Here is a 22,953-nt window from a genome sequence, read left to right on the forward strand (position 1 = left end):
CCCTATAAAAGGAGGATTAAGAGGCATACACTAAGACAAAGATAAAAGAATGTTTATATTTAAATCACTAATTTTCTTCATGCACAAGTTCGAATGATAATTAGTGATAATATATTAATGAAATAAGTTTATTTTTATTAATGTTTCTCTCTAAGGTCTTGCTTGTGAGTGCATTATTAATTCCACTTTCTTTGAGGTTTCATTAGAATTGATTAAGAGTAAAACAACGCCCATATATTTGTGCGTATTAAAAGACCCATGAAAAGCACAAGTTAGTAGCCTCCACTCATGCACAAACCTACAATGCAATCTAGTACAAAATTACACATTATAATAGCAACAAACAAGGATACTTGGAAGCACCATTGTCACAATCATTGCACGCAAGACCAACAAGAATACATGCAAGCAACACCCTTGCAATCATGTGACACATGGTGTATCTGATAGAGCACTTAAAGATTCCTAGCATAAGAGAGGAGCTTGCAAAGAGAGAAACTTACGTGTGATAATTATCATTTCTATGTACCATGTGCACAATGTATTGATATAATGTAATGTATTGATGTAATGTAAAATTTATGCTTTCAAGTCATTTTCTAAGAGGCGATTATGGCAACATAGTGACAATGCAAAAGGCATGCAAAATATATTTAATTAAATGATAATAGTAAAGAATAGATCAAACTAATGTGATTTAACAATATGAGAGAACCAAGAGAGACTAGAAACTAGATAATGCTACATTTGACCACTTCTCAATCCAAATAGACTTGGTCAGAGCAAAAACTACATTGATTTTGGGTATCTTGATGCCAGCTTGCAACTTTGGTATCTTAGAATGCATTTTATATTGGTGGTGTTGTAATTTTCTACAATGAGATGAGATGCACATTTACACCCTAATAAAATGCTAAATTGGTGATTGGGCCAACATAAATACGTTTGATGGACTACAATTATCTACAAGTGCAAAAAACTGGGGCTGAGCAGACAAGACAATAGTCTCTAACTAATGAACGTCCTCATGGGTCTTCAATCGACAATCTGTGTGGTGAGAAAAAAGAGAGATGATGGTATGATGATGATGATGGGCTTCTACCAAGCAATCTTACTCTTCACTTTTAGGCATCCTCACAAGTCGAGGTAGGATGCAAATTCCCTCTAGACAAAAGAAAGGGTTTATTGACAATGCATGATGTGATCCAGCAACAGTCCTGAATTTATCCTTCCAGCATGCTTGTCAAGACTCTCAAATTCCTGAGACTAGTAACTGATTTGGTTGAGAAAGAGCAGCGCATTCACCATTCCCCACTACTAGGATTGAAGGATAGGTACACGCTTCTCTAGTGCCTCAAAGTACCAACCATTCCTGGGTTTTGGATAAATTGCCATCAATTGCCTCTTCACAGCCTAGGCATCCCTATCTATTTCATTGTGTGCAATGGGTTGGGCTTTGTAATATCTGGAGGGCTGGTTTCTGGAGATTATCCATGCTTTCCTTCATCACAAAACTGCAGCATGTCTCTTATTTATGTGAGTCATCATGTGGCGTATTAGGTTGCTTCCTTAAGGTACCTATATGGCTTTCATGTTCTGTGGCATTTCCCTTTTCATGAGAAGGCCCTAAGGCCCTCTACCCATATCTATCTCTTAAATCAAATAATCTTCACAAATACATTAGACAGATGACTTCAATGCACACACACCCGAAATGTGTATGCACCAAGCACAAGGCTACTTGATTAAAAGATAGGCAGCATGTTAATGGACTTCTGTGTAGTGAACCTCAAATGCACTACCTTCCATAAATGAAAGTGAGATCAAAGACCCAATGCTATTGGCTGCACAATATATTAGGTCATACAATGGAATAGGTACCACATGTAGAATGCTACAAGAATAGGTACCACATGTAGACTGATTTGACTCTTCAGGATTTTAGCCCTCTACCTAGGTAGACCTAAATAACATGTTGGAGACTATTTAGTAGACATAATATAGAACTCACTTTAGATATCTTTTACAAAGACTTTTTTTCCAGTGATTCTAGCTCTTTGCATTTATATCTACCTGCACATGTTATATTGTACATACCTGATTAACTATGTGATCTACCGTACTTTACATATTCTAGCTCTTTGCATTTATATCTACCTGCACATGTTATATTGTACATACCTGATTAACTACGTGATCTACCGTACTTTACACAGTCACTAGATAGACAACTTGATGATTATAATGAACTTGGGAACAATAAATCTACTTGAAATAGATCTGTTTTGCCACTCTTTTTTTAATTGTAAAGACAACATTTTACCAAACAAGGGTGTTCACTCCAACACTTCCCCACAGCTTTACACAGTCCCAATCTTCTTGCAATTCCATGCAGCTTACGCAATCCCAACCTTACTGCATAGGAGTTCCAACCATGTCTTAAAGACAGCTTAATTCACAAGGCAAAAAAAAAAGCCGTATACACCCACCAACACAGATTGAAAAAACAATAGGTTTTATATGCATCCACATTCGGCACCCAAGTCTAAGACTGTCCTTGTCAGTATCACATCCTGCTAAATAGAGGCCTTCTTCAAGCATAACACTTATCCAGCAATATTCTGAACAAACTTCGAAACTCCTTTGGAAAGGATCAAAGAAACATTCCATGCCTGTAGATACAATCCGAATTACACATGCATTGAGAGAAATCCTGACACAGTACCATAACTATGGTATATCAAACCTCACCATCGTAGTCATTCAACACTCCAAACAAACTTTACCAGGATTCTGACAAGAGTGAGACCTTTAACTGCCTCAGACAAGTCGATCAAAAATGTTCTCACATGCAAGTCTGCCATCCTTCACCACAATATATGTTAGGCAAGTGTACAATTTTGATCTCATCATCATTGACATCCCTCACTTTTTACCCATATACCCAACAGCCCTCCCACAAGAGCTGTTCTGAGAGCTGACCTTAGTTAGAATGCGTTCAATATAAAAAGACCTGTAGTAGGCACACGAATCTATGACACCAGTGTGATGATTGGGGTCCAACTGTCAGTCAGTTGCTTACTCCCATTGACCTGGTTGGCAGCTTTATCAAATTTTGATTAGACTTAGCATCAGCTCAGCAGCTCGCTTTGTCATAGTATTTGGTTGGCAACTGGCTCGTTCATTGATAAGACTAAGGCTTTCATACACAATATCCTGGGCTCCTCAGCTTTGTCAAAGGGACCTTGGATTCAAAATAACAACCCCTCCTCCTGACTCTCAAACCCTATTAAGGGTTAACTTTTGAGACAAGTGACAAAATAAAACAGCCATTACTGCCGAGCATTGCTCATGTTGCGGCTAAGAATTTCCTGTTCCTTCAAATGGCGCTGAAATCTGGCAAGGCGAGCTTGCAAATTGACAATTCCAGCTGCTTTCCTAGAAAGAACATAGCTCAATTGTGAAACATATCGATCAATGCGACTTCCAGGTTGGTCCACCTCCGTAAGAAGCTTCATTTCCTGTATGGATACCACCCAAAAAACAGAACAAATCAGATTCTTGAAGTGCAATAAAAGAGATATCAGCAGACAAACCAGTTTATTTTGAAAATTGACTTCAGAAAGTCCTAAAATGCTTTAGCCTATGAAAGTTAACTGACATTCTTGCACAACACAGACTAGTCACTTTATGAGGCAGATTGCAATGACCATATACCCTTCTACGGATTTTAGTTATGAACATTATCTACAAAATTTACTCATGAATGTTATTTGGATAGTCTAAATACCAACATATTTATGAAAAGCTCATTCAATGGAAGTCAGTAAACGAGAACAAATCTAGTAATAAGAACAAGTCACAAATCGCAGAAGCTACCTGGTAAAACCACACATGACATGGCTCACCTTTTGTGTCTACAACACAATTCCACATCAACTAAAGGCATCATTTCCTGTAGGGGCAACGCACTCTAGCAACAGGTGTTAAGACGTACGGAATTCTACAGCATCTAGCAGTAAGCTAAGCCCAACTTTGAGTGGATATCTAATTTTTTTGGGGTTTGGGGTTCCTGGAACCATTTCTCTAGTCATCCTCATGATTGGGTGCTTGATCATGTTAAGCAAAACAAAGATCTTATCCTAAGTTAATCTCATAATTATTGGCTAATTTCTTCGGCTTCCATACATCCCTAAACAGCAAATCAAGACAATCAATTAATCCAAATGACAAGATTTGAGAAGATTTTAAAGGAAAACTGGCTCAAAAAGTTCTACAGAAGGGCATCATCAGGAGGCCTTCACACTACATTAGCCCTGTTATTTTCCCTTGACAAATAAGTAGTAGTACACTTGAAAGATCGCTCTCAAAGCCATGCACAGTCAGTGTACATTAATTCCTGTTGTATCTCAGGAGAACCTTGGCAAGAGAATTGGTAGGTACAATGTTTGGAGGAATCCAAGGGATGATAAAGAACGTTATATTTTAAACTATGCACCCACAGCATTCTAGTGACATCTACTGCAACTTCATGCTTACATTTTCTATATCCATTTCTTGATAATCACTATAACAGAGCTTTGTGACCTCACAATGTTTTCTTATCTTACTCAAAAACCAAGAGTCATGCTGAACCAGACACTCTTCACAAGTACTCTAAACATTCAAAACCTTTTAGGGAGCACAAGATAGGCATACTACACACTGCTTGTAGGTTCACTCTAAGCACAAGCACATGCAGGTGCACATCAAGACCATTGTCCATATACAAGTCAATGAAAGATGAAAACGAACACCAAACTGTGAAAACGAAAGAAAACCTTTCCAGTTGGTTCACAGTACCTTGCTATTTATATTTTTTGACTGTTCTATTCACACGTCACATGAAATATGAATGCTATGATGAGGAATTACCTCTCGAACCAACTCCATTGTGTCCTCCACTTCCAGCCTATGGGCAGCAATTAAGTCCTCTTCTTCCTGACATAAAAGAGAGAAAAGATTAGGAAGCACTGTGCCAAAGCATGCCACACATCATTCTGTGCATGGCATGTATCATTCTGTGCTTACAGAATGTTTTGAAAATGGTGCCACATGTTTTTTGCATGCTCAGTTTGCTCCATATTATTGAGATTGAAATAATCTCCACCAATAATAACACTAACATTAAGATAAATATTAGCACAACTACCACTATCACCACCACCAGTAGAATTTTGACATCTAGTTGTGCCACTAGAGGAGCCTGGATAAGGATACAGAAACAAAATAAAGCAGGTGCAAATTACTAGTCACAGAGATGAAGCAGGTGCAGATTACTATTCACGTCTATTACGAGGAAGGCCTGGATATAAAAACAGAATAAGAAAACATAGTAGGCCTACAATAAAACAAAGATGGTGCCAACTCCATGGTTCAGACAAAATTTGCATAACCTAGTCACACGCATGCCTAGGGAAAGCTGATTCAAGTTGACAGAAACATAGGTCAATAAACAACACAGTTCTACAATAGCAGCAAGTCAAATAAGACAAAAATATGTGATGTGCTAAACACAAGATCTATCAAGATTCAACATAAGTCCTTGCCTCAAGTATAGCAGTTATATGACCGTCATATCCATTTTGAGAAACCAGTACATCTGGAGTATCCCTGGACCTAAAATTGGAAATGTTTTGAACACTGTCCTCCTTGTTTGAAGCTTGTCTTGCTACTGCACCATTTTTATCAATTCTGCTTTCATCAGTCAAAATCCATGCACGATTTTTCTCTGTCTTTTCATCCCTTACAGTTTTGCGTCCGGGAGGAGAAACTCTCTCTTGGTCAACTCTGTCAGTCGAAGAATCACGTTGGTAATTGAAGCTGTTAGACATGCTATCCTTCAAAATGACTCGATCTTTATCATTAGAGGATGAAGCTGTTCTATTGTCTTCCCTGGTTATAGGACCCCGAGTAGATGCTACTGCAGACCAACCATCAAAATCTCCTTGCCAGTTTGCTTGATCAATAGGTCTCTTACTAATCTCAGCAACCCTGCTATCCATGATCTGATCAGAACTTTCAGGTGATAGCAATGGAGGAGAACTGGTTGCCAGCTCCCTTTGACTTTGCACAACTGTATTTGGGCTGGGATCCCTCTTTGAATTGCTGTTCTTAGATAAACCCTTCACCCTGCCAATCAGATATTTGCAAAGCAAATTATACAGGATTTTGTAATACTCAAATAAACTTCAGTAACACCAATCGCACCCATACAAAATTTCAATTCCATGTCATGGAAGCTCATGCAGAAACTAAGAACTATTCAATCGACTACAAACCTTCAGCAGTCAATCGTGAAAGAAACGTGCAAGTAATGTTTCCACTTGAATCATGTTCAGAGTACATGCTAAGATTAAAAACCATTCCTGTAGAGTTCCATGTATGATACTCCACTGTAAAGAATCTCAGATGGGAAAATTTATTCAGACGTGTAAGCTATCACATTGAAGAATCACTAGCGAAAGACGGCGCTTTGAAAAAGAACATCAACATTCCCTTGCTCCACATACTGAATTCACATGACACAAACTCAGCAGAGAATTTTCTTTAGACTAGTAAAACTAGCAATTACTGAAGAGTGTTAAAGAGTACAATGAAGTGTATGACTTCTGCCTGTAATCAGATATATGAGCAAATAAATCACAGAAAGGTAGAAGACCTTTTGTCGTGTGCAATCCTGCATTTTGAGATCATTACTGTTTTCTCAAAGCATGTTGTTCTGAACAACTGAGATTAGTTATTTTATTTTTGGAACTCTAATCGATATCTAGATTCATGTAACCATCAGATCATCGCAGTCTTAGTGGCTCATGTTTTGCAGCAATCATTTTCAAACTTCAACCTGACACCAATTTCAAATATTATAACTCCACAGCAAGATGGGTGTGTTCAGAAATTGTAAATTGAGCACTGCGATACAGAGAGAAGAATGAAAGAACAGGGAACGACTGAGAATCCACGAGAGCATAGATCACTGCTACATGCAACAGTTATCTTCCAAAAACCATGGGCTGAATAAAAGGGCAAATACAGTACAACCCTCCTTCCATTGTCATCGACAAGTGCTGGTTTGGACTCTGATTTAAATGTCATGGTGTCGAAGGTTGAAGGGTAGGAAGTGTAGAAGGGATGGACTAATGATTAAAAACACCAAGGCTGAAAGTTAGGCTATTACTAGCATTATGGAGTTATTTGTAACTTTGTACCATTACACACAAAGTACAGACAAGCATCTTTACAGATTACACCTCTATTAAAGCAAGAAATGTTCTCTTCAAATCAACTTGGTCCAAGTGATTGAGAACCCCCATTTACATTGGCTTGAGGTGAGCAGGGAATGGTTTAACTCTAGAAGCAGGTCTCTGACTTTGTAGATGCCTGTCATCTAACACTCGCTTCTTGCAGATCTTGAAACCACTATGGCCTGAGATCAAAAAGCGAGTACAATATGACTCTACTGCCTTAAGATGGACAAGTGCTGGTTTGCACTCTGGTTTTGACTTAATATCATGCCCCCAAAGGTGCACAAGGGAATGCACTGACATGCTGGTAAAACAGATGCCAAGATTAAAAGTTTGGGTTATAATATGCAGGCATAGTGAAGTTGTGCATTGGGAGAAGTTGTGTTTGTAGACAAAATACAAACCAAATGCTTTCATGCATATACAAATGATTCTTTCAACGGATGAATTTTTCCTAGATCAGTGTACGTCCACTATCATGAAGCAACTGAGGAGTGATATGCTCAAGATGTAGCTTATTTGACCGAAGAGCCAACTCTACTGATACAGTAGAGCATGCACCAATAGTCTCTGTAAAGAAACAGTGGGATTTGCAGGAAGGAACACAAAGTGCATATGGCAAACACTGTGACAAAGAACTCAAAAACACAAAAGAAAAATGAGCACGGATGAGCACTGAATCATGCTGATATAATGGAGTGAGAGAGAGTGAACAAGATCGGCTATGTCTCCAAGATCAATCCTGAGCAAAGCTCAAAGATGACTGCACTCTCTTGGCTGATCATGTCGTAGCACATGTGAAGGAATGCTTTGCGGAGGGAGAGAAACGCGGTCCTCTTAGCCGTGGGATGTTAAAGAACTTAGAAGACACCAATAATGAAGGGCAGCAATAGAGAGAGCAAAACATTGTTCTCAAGGGCCATCGGTGAAGGAGTGTCGGGAGAAAGCTGTAGCCAGCAAAACATGAAGTATCTGATCATGAAACAGGTCACCGACAGGTGCAGATGTGTCACATATTGATAGAGGACCATCCAGCAACAACATGCAATGTTATTGATGAAGAAGATGATGGTGATGATGATTATACGCAGCAAGGCGGCTGCTGTAGCTGCACCAAACACAAGGCTTTTGGTCGCCTCAAACTGGACAAATGAAAACACAGGTTGGCCAGCAACCTTCAATCAGGGCGGCCAGCTGGGCAACAGCTAGCTGAACATGGCAGCAGTAGAAAGGCTCCAGACGGCAGCAAACAACCACTCCCATAGGGCAGCGTCCACCAAGCATTCAAGAGGTGAAGGTAATCAACAGTTGTTGAAGGGGGGGACTAACCAAGAATGAATGAGATGGTAACAATTCCCAAACCTATAGGTGCGGCTCTATGGAGCTTGAGAGAAGACCAACAAGCTATGATGGATGGAACTCCATGGAAGAGAGAGAGAGAGAGAGAGAGAGAGAGTATACACAAACTGAAAGAGAGAGATTGATAATGATAAGTGTGATAGAAGTACAATTGATAGAGCATGAATATATAGGATAAGGTGCGTACCTAACCCTTCAACCCTTCTTTAATGCTAAGTGTAAAAGGTCGTCACACCTGAACATGCACTCTTACACGTGTGTTCACATGCAAGGATGAATAACAACTAACACCCAAAAAACAACCGTGTGAATCTCCAGCATTTATATAGGCAGCCGAAAACAGAAATGCTGATGAAGAAGATGACAATATGAGCAGCCGGATAAATCCAAAAGGTAAGCAACCAGTAGGGCAGCCTCTCTTGACCAAAAACACAGAAGTGGCAACTCCCAAAGACCTCAAAACAGTAAAATGCAGGGTTGTTGATGCAACTGCAGCTATAAAGACTGTCCACAGTGGCTGGCCAGCTTGCTGCAGCAGGGCGGCTCATTGGCCACAAAACACAGGTGGCAGCTGCTCCAGAATGGTGCCTGGCTGCAAAACACAAGACAACAAGTGATGGTGACAGCTGCTGGTGGCTGTCTGATGGCTAGATGGCAGGTGGCAGCAGTAAACACCGCTGAATCTGGTCCAAACACATAGTCATCAGCACCCAAACATCCTCCATAAATGGAACCTACGTAAGGCAAGACTAGATTGACGAGGTATATATAGCCAAGGTCAAAGTTTCCATAAATCATAAATATCTACCATCATAGGCTGCCTCAATGTGATGTGCTCTGGACATGGTGGATCCACTTACACAATGTTAATGCACAAGTAATGCAAAGGATAATACAAAGTATTATGTTCAAATAGAATGCCATGCATAATGCACTAGGACTACTTAAGCAATGCTCTCATAGGGGAATTATTCACTTGTCCAAGCACTCTTTAACAAGCATGATTATCAAGATGCAAATAAATGATGATACAAAGGTATGAATAGATCAGTAAAATGACCAAGATCATATAAGCACCAAGAGAAGGATACCTCCTCCTCTCACCACCAGATAGTGAAAGAAGAGAGAAACACCTCTTACCCCAACATATAGATGTTGATGGGGGGAGGAGAAGCACCAAAAATAGAAGAGTGAAGCATGAGTCCATCTAAAAAGCTGTGAAATGAAGAGCCTCCATGGTAGCCTCAAGGAAGGCTATAACTCGGCATCAAAAGAAGAAGCCTCCATGCTGGTCCAAAGTGTAAACCAACCAAAGAGGAGAAACCGATATGAGAGTGCCAAACTATCCGAGTCTCCACTCTAATCAAAACAATAGGTCCAAACTATCCGAGTCTCCACTCTAATCAAAACAATAGGTCCCTCCACTCTAATCAAAACAATAGGTCCCTGCACAGGTTAGCTCTGAACTAGAACATTTTACACAAGCAATGAGTGTAAGTACCACACGAGACCATACAACACACATACATCTACTTCCGTGAAAATGCCGCTTTTATAGGAAGGCACACTAGAAGATATAGGATAGTAAAGTACAAAGAGACAATACAAGCTACTAGTAGAATCTCAATCAATGTCACAATCATCTGAACGGAGTGAGGTCAAAGGCTTCATGATCCTCTTGATCAAAGAGTCTCTTAAATTAGTGGGCTCGGCCACTTTTGGCTGCACATTAGACATAGATGGTAACTCAAAAATAGAAGCGAAGGTCACATCCAATCTATCCTCAAGGGAGACAAGTGGCACTTCAAGGCCAAAGTCCATGGGAGGGTTGATGGACCAATCAAGCAACCCCTCGGATGTGGTGGGAGCAAGCTAAGGAGGTGGTCCTAAAGCCATGTGACCTCTTGTCAACACTAATCGAGACATGCACCTTGCCAACATGGATAAGCCGCAAGTGTTGGAGGATGACCCCCTCACAATAGTAGACGAGGGCTAGAAGTGCCCTCTTTGGATGAGGTTGAGTTTCTAGGTGGAGAATGGTAAGCTAAAAAGGTGCATTATAAACCTAAAACCTTCATTAGCTCTTTACAACAGCCCCAAAACTCAAAAGTACCAAACGTTATTAAAATTTACCAAAGTTTCTATGTCCCATAAGCCAACACCCAAACTTGGGAGCATGCAAATCTATAAATAGGAGGCCATCCAGCCACTTTGCCTATCCTTGTTTTGTGGCTTGGCTGTCCAAAAACAAGAGACATAGGAAGCTGATTTGATGTTTTTCCAATTCACTGTTGTCATAGGTTGAAAGGCTGATGTATAGGGTTGAAATAGATGTATTTTGGTGGCCCAGAACAAGGATTTTCATGTCTATGTGGGCTGAATAAGTTCCCAACAATTCATATGTATGCACAGGACTGTTTTTGAACTGCAAATACATTGTTTGATATCCAGAATCGTGTATGGTGTTTTGTTTGGATATGGGACTGAATATAGTCCGGTTTATGCTGAGCAAGAGTCTCAGAACTTAATGTATATAGTGGTGTATATATTGTATATGGTCTGGACACAAGCTTATATAAATTATTCATAAGCTATAGTTAGGGTTGCAATACATTGGCTCCTTGTTACTGCAATCCATTACCTTCTCTCTTTCTTTTCATCTTTTTCTTCAAAAATTCTTGTCTCTGTGGTATGAGCTCATCTTTGTTGAGACCCGGTATCTTTTGGTCATACACACCAAGTCTGTTGACACCAGTGTGTGGTGCATGTGCCAAACAGGTGTAAGTTGGTCCATCAAGCATCGACATATTAGCAAAATGTGTGGCCACCAAGGAGACAGAATGGATATTCCCTTAACCTCTTTCCATAATTGCCTCTTCTTGCATACATACCAGTGTGGGTTTGGATCTACTCGCTGCTTCTATTTAAGAAGGAGAAATCAAAAAGAACTTGCAAAATTTATACCATGCACTCCTTGAGTTACTGAAGGTACTAAGTTGGAGAGACCTTTGTGATTGTAATATTTCAAGTTGGAGGAGAACCATGTTTTGCCCCTCATTTCATTATTCATGTTTTGTGTGTACCCCTCAACTCTTTTTGGATTCTTCTTCCCAAAGATGTCATTGAAAGGAGGTGTTGAGTTTTGGGTGTACAATGTCCAACACTTTATCTAGGCACCCACTACAATGGGCACTACCCCCCACTTAGGCATATCTTGTGCTACTTATGCCATGTCTCACTTAGTGACCAGGTTGGCCATATTTATGGCACCCTAAGGTGTAGGCCAACTAGATCCACAGTCATAGTCAATATATGGCCTCCACGATAGCGCATTCACTCACTCATTTCAGCTTGCAAGCCCAAGGTTTTCTAGCTTCAACCTTCATTCCATTCTTCATTTCTACCCTTTCTTGCATTCTTCTACCTCTTCATAACACAGAGAACTAATAGAAGAACAAGAACACATGAACTTAGAAGTAATGGAATCGGGAAACAAAATCCATATAGCAAAGCACAAGAGCATGTACAAAGGCACGAGCTATAGGCAACCAGCATAGTGCTCTCAAACTCTCCCTCTCCGGTAGGATGCAGTGTGCATGTATCAAATCAATTGTGAGATGGAGGAGAGGTAGTCTTTAAATAGGTTATAGTGTTGAAAAACAATAAACAAGTTGGAACTTGGCCAACATTTACTAAGGCCAAGAATGCAACTCGGCTAGCCATAATCATTGTGCCTACTTGGAAATAAAATGCACTTACATAGTGTGCCTATACAGCTATAATATGCACATCAATAACTCTCGAATCACAGGTGAGATGTCACAGGGACGTGAAATTTAAGATGATTTAATCTTGTCGATAACATTTGATTAAGTTATTAGTCAAATGTGCAAGGTTGTTTAGCACATGATACACATGGCAATTATTTCATGGTAACAAGCCAAGGACCCCAAGGATGTAGTGGATATCAAAGGCAAAAGTTGTGATAAGTTATGCCAGTTGGGCTTTGGGGGTCAATTGGTGCCAGTTTTGATCCTAGGACAGTTATTTGGCCAATAAGTATCAGTGGTGATACTAGGAACTAGCATTAGTTAATTAATTACTACCAATCTAAAGGTCAATAGATGTTGGGGACCACTCCAAGTTGCAAATGGCCTAGCCAATTTAATTATGGATGGACACTTTTAATCTTGGCCAGGGTCAAAAGGACTGAAATTAATTTTCAAGATTATTTAATTTTGAAAAGTAATTAAATGATTGGATGATGCTAAAAAATGGGCTTATAAGGCTGCCACTTGTTAGCAAAAATGTCTTATAAACTAAGAAAACGTTTTTGGGGACTAGGTCTCAACCATTTAGTTAGTTTACAACTTGGGAGAGAGAGAGGGAGGGAGAGAGAGAGAGGGAGGGAGTTGCTGGTTCATTTTCTTATCAAAGAACAGTAATTCACTTGCAAAAGACAACCTTCTAGGAGCCTCAACAAGCAAAGGACAGCAAGGAGACACCTTTCAAGGGTTGGCAACAACATTTATGATCAAGTGACAGCATTTTAGAGGTGTATGGTAGTATGTGACTGCATTAAATTTAGGCTGGAGCAAGCAGCAAGCAGATTTTAGGGTTTTCTCACAAAGAAAATCAGATCTCTCTCTCATCTTGGCTTTCTCTCACCTTCTCCTGCAATTTCTCAAAAGATCTAGCATTTCTCAACCATTTGGAGCAGATCTCAGTCATATTTGGTGAGAGCAAGAGGATTTCCACTATAAAACCTAAATTTTTGCAAAAATTAAGGTTTGACAGCCAATCGAGACTAGTGCCAATAGAAGAAGGCATCATACACTAAATTCAACACCTGAAATTTGTGTAATTGTCAAGGAATTCAAATGCCAACCCATTCCTTGTAAATTGGGCAGCATTTGGCCAATTTGTGGTTCCAATTGTGCAAGTCCTAGTTAAAAAGTCAAGGGGCAAATGGCTCGAATTGCTTATTGATTGTTATTATAGCAAGGGGCTTTTGGAACAGCAAAGGAGATTGTGAAATCTCAACTTGTACTCGTTCCATTAGCAATCAAAGTTAAAAAAAATACCAAAGAAAGCACTAGTTTTGGAGCCAACATTAAGATAAATTGTGCATTTCAATTTATGTTTATTTGTTAATTGTTGTAATTAAGTGCTTAATCAAAGAATTACCACCCTCTCCAAAAAGGAAGACCGGTTTCATGAGAAGTAGAACAAAATATACAATGATAAAAGCCCAACCATAGTAGATATAACAATGACAATCAAATAGAAGCATGGATACCCAAGCAACGGCTAATCAAGCCATCACCAACATGCCTCAAAAAGACATTGACATCAATGTCAATCATACCAATCCCTAACCATAGAGAGCAAAATTAGCTCAATCTCAATGTCTATCACAAACCAGCTCTGCTAAAAGCACATCATGACCAAGAATTCCTCGCCTTCAGTTAGATTGGCAGTGTCTCCTCATATGGCAATAGACTACCAGCAAAGACCACTCGGACACACCTTCTTCTCGTTTTGGTCATCTTATAGATGAAGAGTTTGATGAGTACTTGCACATCACGTACAGTCGCATTTACACCCCTCCAACGAGTGCTACTACTCCATCTAGACCGATTGGTGAGACTAGCCATCTCTCTAATCTTGGAGAGACCATGACATTTGGTGCGTTTGGCGATCCATCTTCTCCATCACGACCAGGTCTTATGTCAGTTTCGTATAACCATTTTGAGTCGTATGAGCCAAAACCCTCTCCTATTTCTCCTTTTGTTGTGCAAGATCTAGATGATTTTCAGCATGTTAACTTCAAGAAAGAAGGCTCTCAAAGTAGATACCCTTCATCAAGTATACATCTACCATCTACTTCATTTGAGCAAGTAAACCACACTTCTCAACTTCCTCCCATCCCACCACTATCTTCTCCACATTTTGATCTACTCACATTTTCATTCCAAAACCTAGGATTACATTCCACTCCCACTCAAATGCCACCCTTTAACACTGTACCTTCCACCTACCCCGACTCTACTACACCCTTTCACTCTAGGACGATTGTGATGAGCATCCCCCTCACTATCCCAAACACTCGCAACCCCCCCCCCCCCCCCACAACCTTTCAAACACAAGGCTATCCATCCTCTGCTTATGGACTGTCGTCACATATCTCTTGGGTCACTCCTCCATAGGGATTTCCATCCACTACTCCACATATCCCTATCCCTCAACCTTCGAAACCACAAGCGATTACCATGCCCATACCCAATTCACCCTTGCCCACATTTCAATCCGCTATCCACACTTCTCGTATGCATGGTGGGCACTCTAGGATTCCTTTCCAAATGTACTCCACTCCCCAACCCTAATCGCTCTATTCACCCTACCCCCATTACACACCTCCATCTTCTACCACTACAACTCCTGTTACAATGGCCAAGAATGCCTTCACAAATAAGAAACGTTTTTAACAGGTCGAATTCCACCACTTGGTCGAACTTCATGCAACAAGTGCTTGAATCTCACAAACTTTGAAACCTCATCATTGGTATTGAGCCACCCTTAATTAGCTTACCTTGATCACATCCGTCCATGGAGAGTCTGCAATGCCACAACCAATGTTAAGTTAATACTGGGGTTTCTTCTTGAATTCCACTCTCAATTACAACATTTCCCCCTCGCATCAGAGCATTGGAGTCATCTCATTGACCACTATGTAGCTCAAGATCACCCTCGACATATCAATCTCGATTTTGAACTTCAAGAGTTACTCATGTTGGGTTCTTCACTTACGCCTCACTTACGCCTACACTCACGTAGGAGTGTCGATGATCACGTAGGAGTGTCGATGATCAGTAGGACATTGGGGCACTTTTTACTCTTGGTACAAGAGCTTTTTTCCCCCAAACTTATTGTCTTATTTCGTACGTCCTAATGTCACAGTTACGAGCACTTACCGTGTTCGAGTGTGAACACTCCCTACAACCCTAATGTTTAAGGGTTGTACCTTGTACTTTCAGATTACACTCTTCCAGTCTATTGCATTGGATGTCGTGCTACACTCTACACACTGTCTATTGCACTCTGACCTCAGCTTCGGTCCTCTCTCCATCTGACATTTGGTATCAAAGCAAAGGCTCTGCTCAGCCTTCGAGAGTTCCTACTCACCTCAACTCTCCTGCTCAAAAGTCCTGGTTCAATACAGATCAACCCTCAATCCACTGTCAACTCTAGGAGCTGCCTTGCTCCCGCTCAATCAGCCTGAGCCCGTCAAAAGCCGTCATCCTGTACCACCAACGCCCAACTGCCCGCCAATCTGCACCCTCCCGCCAAGGTTCTGACACCTGCCACCAGCATGGCTATGATGCCCAATGTCGCTCCTTCGTCTATCAATTCGCCTGTTGCTCCCAGGGCCTGTTGGCGCCACCTATTTGTGCCGCCCACTGCCTAACCTGTATTGCCCTCGCCCTGATCTGCGCTACTCCTTTTGCAATGGTGCCTACTGAGCGTCACTCGTCCTCCTTCAGTCCGACTCTGCCAACAACACCACGTCCACCTCCAGTGCCGCCCGCTTGCGCCACCTTGTCTTCAACGGCCACCCGTCTGAGCTCCTGTGTCCAGCACAGAGCCTGTCGGTCATTTTTCTTGGTCCGCCAACCCGCCATCAGCTCAGCTCGACAAGGTACATTTTTTCTTTTAGAAAATTTTACCTTTTTATTCCAAAATTCATCTTTGGAAAGGGGGGCTTCTACCCAAGCAAGCACAGAATTGTGAGTACATGTCTAGGACACGGTTTATGCAAATTTCTGGGCAAATTTATTAAAAATTTTGGGACTTGAAGACATTGGCACATGTACTACAATCTCAGTCAAAGGATAGATTGTTTTTTACAATTTTGGGGCAAGAAATTTTGGGGTTTTGCTCATACAGTGTTGCTGAACATCGAATGCACCTTGGACTGCATGCATTACAAACAGTTTTGATAGAGTGTACCTCAATGTACTAATTGCAGCAAGCTATTTGCTGTAATTTTTGGAAATTTTGAGATTTCCACTTTGGTCCAGCTTGGACATTGCTCATTTGCTTCTTTTGGCATTGATTATCATGGGAAATCAGGGAGGTGATGTCTTTACCTATGTATCCAAAGAGGACAGATTGAATGGTAACAATTACTCACTCACTTTGGTCCTTCATGATGAAGAATGTGCTTGTTGCGAAAAATCTTTGGGATTATGTCAATGGAAAAGAAGTCAGGCCCAGACTTGTGGCTCCTACTACTCCTCCAGGAGGACGTGGACAACGGGCACCTCAACCTGTCCAACCTACTCCACTTCAGCCACTTCCCCAAAGATCAGCAACTTAAAAAGCATGGGATACACGGGATGCACAAGCTTTGTCGTTGATTGCATTGGTAGTTCAGCGGCCCATCATCCCCCACATTCGTTCAGCAGCTTCTTCACGAGAAGCTTGGCTACCTTTGGAGCAGATATTTACTGGTAAGAATGAGACCCGCACCTCTTTCTTAAAGAAAGAGCTTGAGACATCAAAGATGGACGAGGGTGATTCTATGCAAGATCACTTGAGTAAAATTCAGGACTTGTGTGAGCAACTTATGAATATCGATGAGTACTATTCAAATACATAGCTGATATCTACTACCTTCAACTCATTACCTCCTTTGTACTTGGCTCTCCACATTGCCCTAAACCTCACAATGAGGATAGCCCCTAAGTCTATTTCCTTTCTTCAATTAGTCACTTTGCTTCTAGAGGAGAAGCAAACAAGAAGAAATAGTCGTGTGGATGTCATAGCCTCTAAGCACGCTTTTACGGCTAGACTGAAGGGCAAAGGCAGCCAAGTAAAGAATGCTCTGTAGAGCTGTCGGACTTCTGGCACCTCACAAGGAAGTAAAAAACAAGGGGGCACGCAAGCCAAAAAGGGCAAATGCCATTATTGCAAGAAGCCAAGCCACTACATCACTGAGTGTAGAAAGTGTATCGCCAAGGAGAAGAAAAAAAAGTCAAGAATATCTGTTTCTAATACTTCTTCCACTACACTACTGAGTCCCCGTCCTTTTTTGCAAACAGGGACTATTGCATTTACACAAGCAGTTATGACACTTTTTCGACTGATCGAGCATTTAGCTCTACTGAGGATGCATGCACTTGGTTTTTTTACAATGGTGCTTCTAAACGCATCACATCTCGCAAAGATTTATTTGCTTCTGTTGGTGCAGCTCCAATTGGCAAGTCTGTACAGTGTGCCAACAATGCATCATACCCTGTTAGAGGTATTGGGGAGATTATGCTCACAGCCATTGATAGCTCTATTCTCTGCCTACAAGAAGCTTTGTTTGTTCTCAGTATAAAAAAGAATTTGCTCTCTATTTCTTCTTTAGCACATTGTGAATTGCAGGTCACATTTGATGACGACAAATGCATGGTGAGAGACAAAAAACACATGACTTTGGTCTTGACTAGCACTTTATGTCATGGGTTATATGAGTTGTATGCTCTTTCAATTTATCAGTCAGTGTACATGGCATCCACTATTACCCCTGCTATGATACAGACAGAGTTATGGCATGCTCGCATGAGGCATGCAAAATTTGGTAGCTTGATGCTCTTACAACATACACAGATGCTAGATGAATTACTTCTTCTAGAGAGACCTCCTTAGTACTTGTGCAAGGGATGTATTTTGGGGAAAATGCATCGGTTTTCGTTTCCCCGTGATGTTGCTTTTAGAGCCACAGCCAGGTTACAGTTAGTGCATTCAGATGTATGTGGGCCTATACAGACAAAGTCATTGGGAGAATGTTACTATTTTGTGACTTTTATTGATGATTTTACTCCATTCTGCTGGGTCCATTCTTTGGTAAAAAAGTGTATGATGCATTCTTGGCTTTTGTTGCATTTGTTGAAACCAATATGGCTGCAAAATAAAGACACTCCGTTTGGACCAAGGGGGGGAATATATGTCCTCTATGCTGAATTCTTTTTTGAAGCAAAAGGGCATTATTCATCGGTTCACTACTGCTTATACTCCACAACAAAATGGGGTTGCAGAGAGGAAGAATCGGTCACTCATGGAGATGACCAGATGTATGTTGAAAGCAAAGAGCTTGCCACACAATTTATGGATGAAAGCTGTTATGTGTGCTTGCCATGTTTTGAACAGATACCCCACCGAAGCATTAAAGAAAATTACACCTTTCAAGGCTTGGAATAGTCGGAAACCTTCTATTGGACACTTTCGTACCTTTGGGTGTCTTGGATATACACACATTTCCTAGGTACTCGGAAAAAAGTTGGATAACAAGGCTGTCAAATGCATTTTTATGGAATATAGTAGTGAGAGCAAAGGCTACAAACTCTATGATCCTGACTCTAAAAAGGTGTTTGTCAATAGGGATGTGCTCTTTGATGAAAAATCAGAATTATGCCTTGCTAGTTTAGACACATATCAAGATGCTCGTGATGTATTTGAAGGGCTGCTGCCCATTACATTTGGTGTTTCAGCTAGAGTTTCAGCAAGTGAACTTAATGTTCAACTAGCCGGTCCATTGGAAAATGCAGAAAATCAGCCATTGGCTGATCTGAATAATCAGCAAAGTGCTGAAACTGAAATTCAGCAAGAGCTTATGCATAGTCAGGAGGCAAGACAAATGCCTAGATGGTATTTACAAACTATGAAAGATAGTCATCTGGATGCACCCATGGCTGGTCATACTAAAAGGCAAGCTCATATGCATGATACTGCATATACCATGGAGTTTGTTATGGCAACAAGCACACTTGATGATGAGGAGCCTAAATGTTTTGAGGATGCACAACAAAGTGTGCATTGGATGGCAGCAATGCAAGCGGAATTGGATTCTATCACTAAGAATCAAACATGAGATTTAGTGTCTTTGCCCTTTGCAAAGAAAGCCATTGGAACAAAATGGGTCTACAAGTTGAAACGAAATGTAGATGGATCCATTGACAAATATAAGGCAAGGCTTGCAGCTAAAGGCTATGCACAAAAGAAAGGCAGTGACTATGAGGAGACATTTGCTCCTACCTCCTGAATGGTGACCATCAGGTCTATGGTTTGTTGGGAATAAAGGGCCATCGTGCCTTTTATATGTGCACGGGTGTGAACACACCCTTAGCACGTTATACTTTCATACATATATCTATCTAAAAACCTAAAGTGGTACACTCGTCATTGTACCAAAAAACGTGTTCACTCTCTACTCTGCTCACTCGCACTCTGTTTCTCTCACTGCGCGTAATGACTATCTGCCTCAATCTCCGTGCCTAATCGATTCCTACAAACTGGTATCAGAGCATAAGGTACTGCAGACGATCGTCAGGTTGAAGCAGAAGACCAGCGTGGTAACAAGAGCTCAAAGGTACTACACTCTCAGTCGACAGTCTGGAAACCCAAAGTCTGCACAGGCGACCACATCTGAGACTACGTTGCAGACCAGCGTCGACAGGGCAGCTAGGCAACAGCTTCATCAGGTGGTAGGCGCGACGGTTGTGTGACTGGTGACCGACGCGGCAGCTGCATGACGGGCCACGGGGGCGACCAGCTGACGTGGCGTGAGGGACCGGCGAACAGGCACCGTGTCCAACGGAGCAACCAACGCGAACGGCAAACAGGCGGCGTGACGGTCAGGCGACGCGATTGCAACAGGCACTGATGAGTGCGACCAGCCGACAGGGTTCCAAGCTCATGACGATGCCTAGCAGGTCAACGGACCCGTCAGAACTTTTCAAAAATTTCCTCTTTTTTAAAAAAAATTACTTATACCTACTGACGGGGTTTCGCGCATGTAAGCACAAAATCTCAACTTTGTGCAATTTTGGCCCAGAAATTTGGGGCTTTTCCCAGATTTGGAAAATTTGATGCAGGACAAGCAATTTTGTCTCAGAAATTGCACGAATTTGTGACATTTTGTCCTCGACATTTGGGGCTTTTCATGTACATGCACAAATTAGGCTGAAATTGACCCAATTTCTTGACATTGAGGCACATTGGACCCCGTGCAATTTGGGGCTTTTGCGATTTGGGCAAAATTTGTGCAACATTTAGTCATTTTATGTACATGCAATTTTAATTCCACGCAATTTGGACATCAACACTTAGTAAAATTTGGGGGTTTTTGCTAAAATTGCTTTATTTTGGCAAAATTGGACAGTCCTGTGCATGATAGAGGAAATGCAAATGTGCGTTTGACACTTTGAGCACAAAATTTTGGGGCTTTTGACCGTTCGTGTCAAATTTTATGCCCGTGGGTACATGTACAACGGAAATTGCAGCTGAAATTTTGGGATTTCTCATGTAATGTGATGCACATGCCCTTTGGAATAGCTGTAATCAGTTGGATAATGCTGTAGCACTTGGTTTGGTGCTTCTGAAAACTTAATTACAGATCTGAAATCTTTACTTCTACGTGGTCATTTATTGCTGATTGGTACTTGTTTGTACCTTGGTCACTTGGGTGATAGTTTGGGCTTGCATTTGTTTTTTTTTTTTTTTTTTGTTTTTTTTTTTTTTTGCCACATTTGGGCTGAAAACCATGGCTGGCAGCAATGACAAAAGTAATTTGATGCATATAAAGAAGCTTGAAGGTGCACATAATTTTGCAGTGTGGCAAAAACAGTGCTACAATATCCTGTTACAAAATAAGCAGACAAACCCGATCAAAACTAAAGGGGCAAAGCCTGTGGACATGGATCAGGACGATTGGGATGAGTTAAATGAGCTTGCACGCTCAACCATAGAGCTATCGATTTCTGATGCCTTGCTCTTCAACATTGAAGGTTTGGATTCTGCATATGCTATATGGACTAGACTGGAAGAATTGTATGCACAGAAGAGTGCTGCAAGCGAAGTGTATTGGCTGAAAAAGCTTGTGGATTTGCGTTTGAAAGAAGGTACAGCAATGTCTACTCACTTGAGTGAGTTTAACTCCATTTTCAGCCACCTGATTGCCTTGAAGTTCATGATTGATGAGGAATTTAAGGCTACTTTCTTGCTTTGCACTCTCTACCAGAGAGTTAGGATACATGCAGGACTGCTATGAGCAATTCTAATGTGATCCTTTTGTATACTGATGTAGAGAGTGCTCTACTTATGGAAGAGATGAATCGGCAGAACGATGCAACCACTAAGTCTTCCAGTGCTTTGCATACTAGGGGCAGATCACAGCAAAAGGGCAAATATGATGGCAAGGGACGCAATAAATCACATGGCAAAGATGTTGAATGCCATCATTGTGGCAAGAAGGGTCACTTTAAACGTGACTGCTACAAATGGAAGAAAGAGAAAGGAAAAGGCAAAAAGATTGATGATTGCAAGGAAGAGAAGAAGGACAGTCAGCCTAAGAAGAGCAGTGTAAAAATTGAAGAGGTGAATGTAGTCACTCATGACAGTGACAGTGGGAGTGATGTACTCTTTATCTCTTCACATTTTGGTGCACATGCTCTACTTGCAGATACAGATGATCACATGCATACTTCGATTCTTGATTCAGGTGCTTCCTTTCATGTCACCCCTCATCGTGAGTGGTTTTCCGCCTATACAAGGGGTCGACATGGTGTTGTCCATCTTGGGGACAACTATGCATGTGAGATTGCAAGTATTGGCAGTGTGCAGTTACAGTTTCAGCATGGCTTCGTCTTTACACTTCAGCATGTACGGCTTGTACCTCAGCTCAAAAAGAGCTTGATCAACACAAGGCAGCTAGATGATGATGGTTTTCATATCACCTTTGGTGATGGAAAATGAAATATCTGTAAGGGATCTAGGGTTATTGCTAGAGGTTGCAAGAGTAATACGTTGTATCCACTCCATGTATCTAGTGTGTGTGACCATGTTGTTGCCGTGACCGAGCAGCCAAGTGTTTCTTTGTGGCATAGCCGATTGGGACACATGAGTCAAATAGGAATGAAAGTGCTTTCTCGTTTAGGTTACTTGCCTTGTCTTCATTATGCTGATTTTTAGCATTGTGATCATTGCATTTATGGCAAACATGCACAAACGTCTCACAAAAAGTCTCTTTCTTTGAAATCTTCTCCTCTAGAGTTAGTACATTCGGATGTATGATAAGACACTTAAGTGTCTTCGCTCTGACAATGGTGGGAAATATGTGTCCAAAGCCTTTCAGGCATTTTGTGACAGCAAAGGGATAAAGAGGAAGCTCGTTGCCCCTCATAATCCACCCAAAAATGGAGTTGCAGAGCATATGAATCGGACCATACAGGATAAGGTCCGTACGATGCTGTCTCATGCTGCATTA

The 22,953-nt window shown here is 41.1% G+C and overlaps 1 protein-coding gene across 1 annotated transcript in view; it reads right to left on the bottom strand.

Annotated features, from left to right (window-relative positions):
- Positions 1–2,679: 2,679 nt before the first annotated feature.
- The window catches only part of LOC148030451 (kinesin-like protein KIN-13A), a 40,760-nt gene continuing 20,486 nt past the window's right edge, over positions 2,680–22,953 (bottom strand). The window contains exons 10-12 of the mRNA XM_087686770.1: positions 5,589–6,171; positions 4,915–4,980; positions 2,680–3,521 (exon numbers count right to left, since the gene is read on the bottom strand). Coding sequence (XP_087542896.1) covers positions 3,333–3,521; positions 4,915–4,980; positions 5,589–6,171 — 838 coding nt within the window. The 3' untranslated portion in view covers positions 2,680–3,332. The remainder of the gene's footprint in view (positions 3,522–4,914; positions 4,981–5,588; positions 6,172–22,953) is intronic.

The sequence above is a fragment of the Lygodium microphyllum genome, chromosome 10 (assembly GCF_053477565.2).
Source record: "Lygodium microphyllum isolate KBCC chromosome 10, Lygodium_microphyllum_v1.1.10, whole genome shotgun sequence".
NCBI classification, from domain to species: domain Eukaryota; kingdom Viridiplantae; phylum Streptophyta; class Polypodiopsida; order Schizaeales; family Lygodiaceae; genus Lygodium; species Lygodium microphyllum.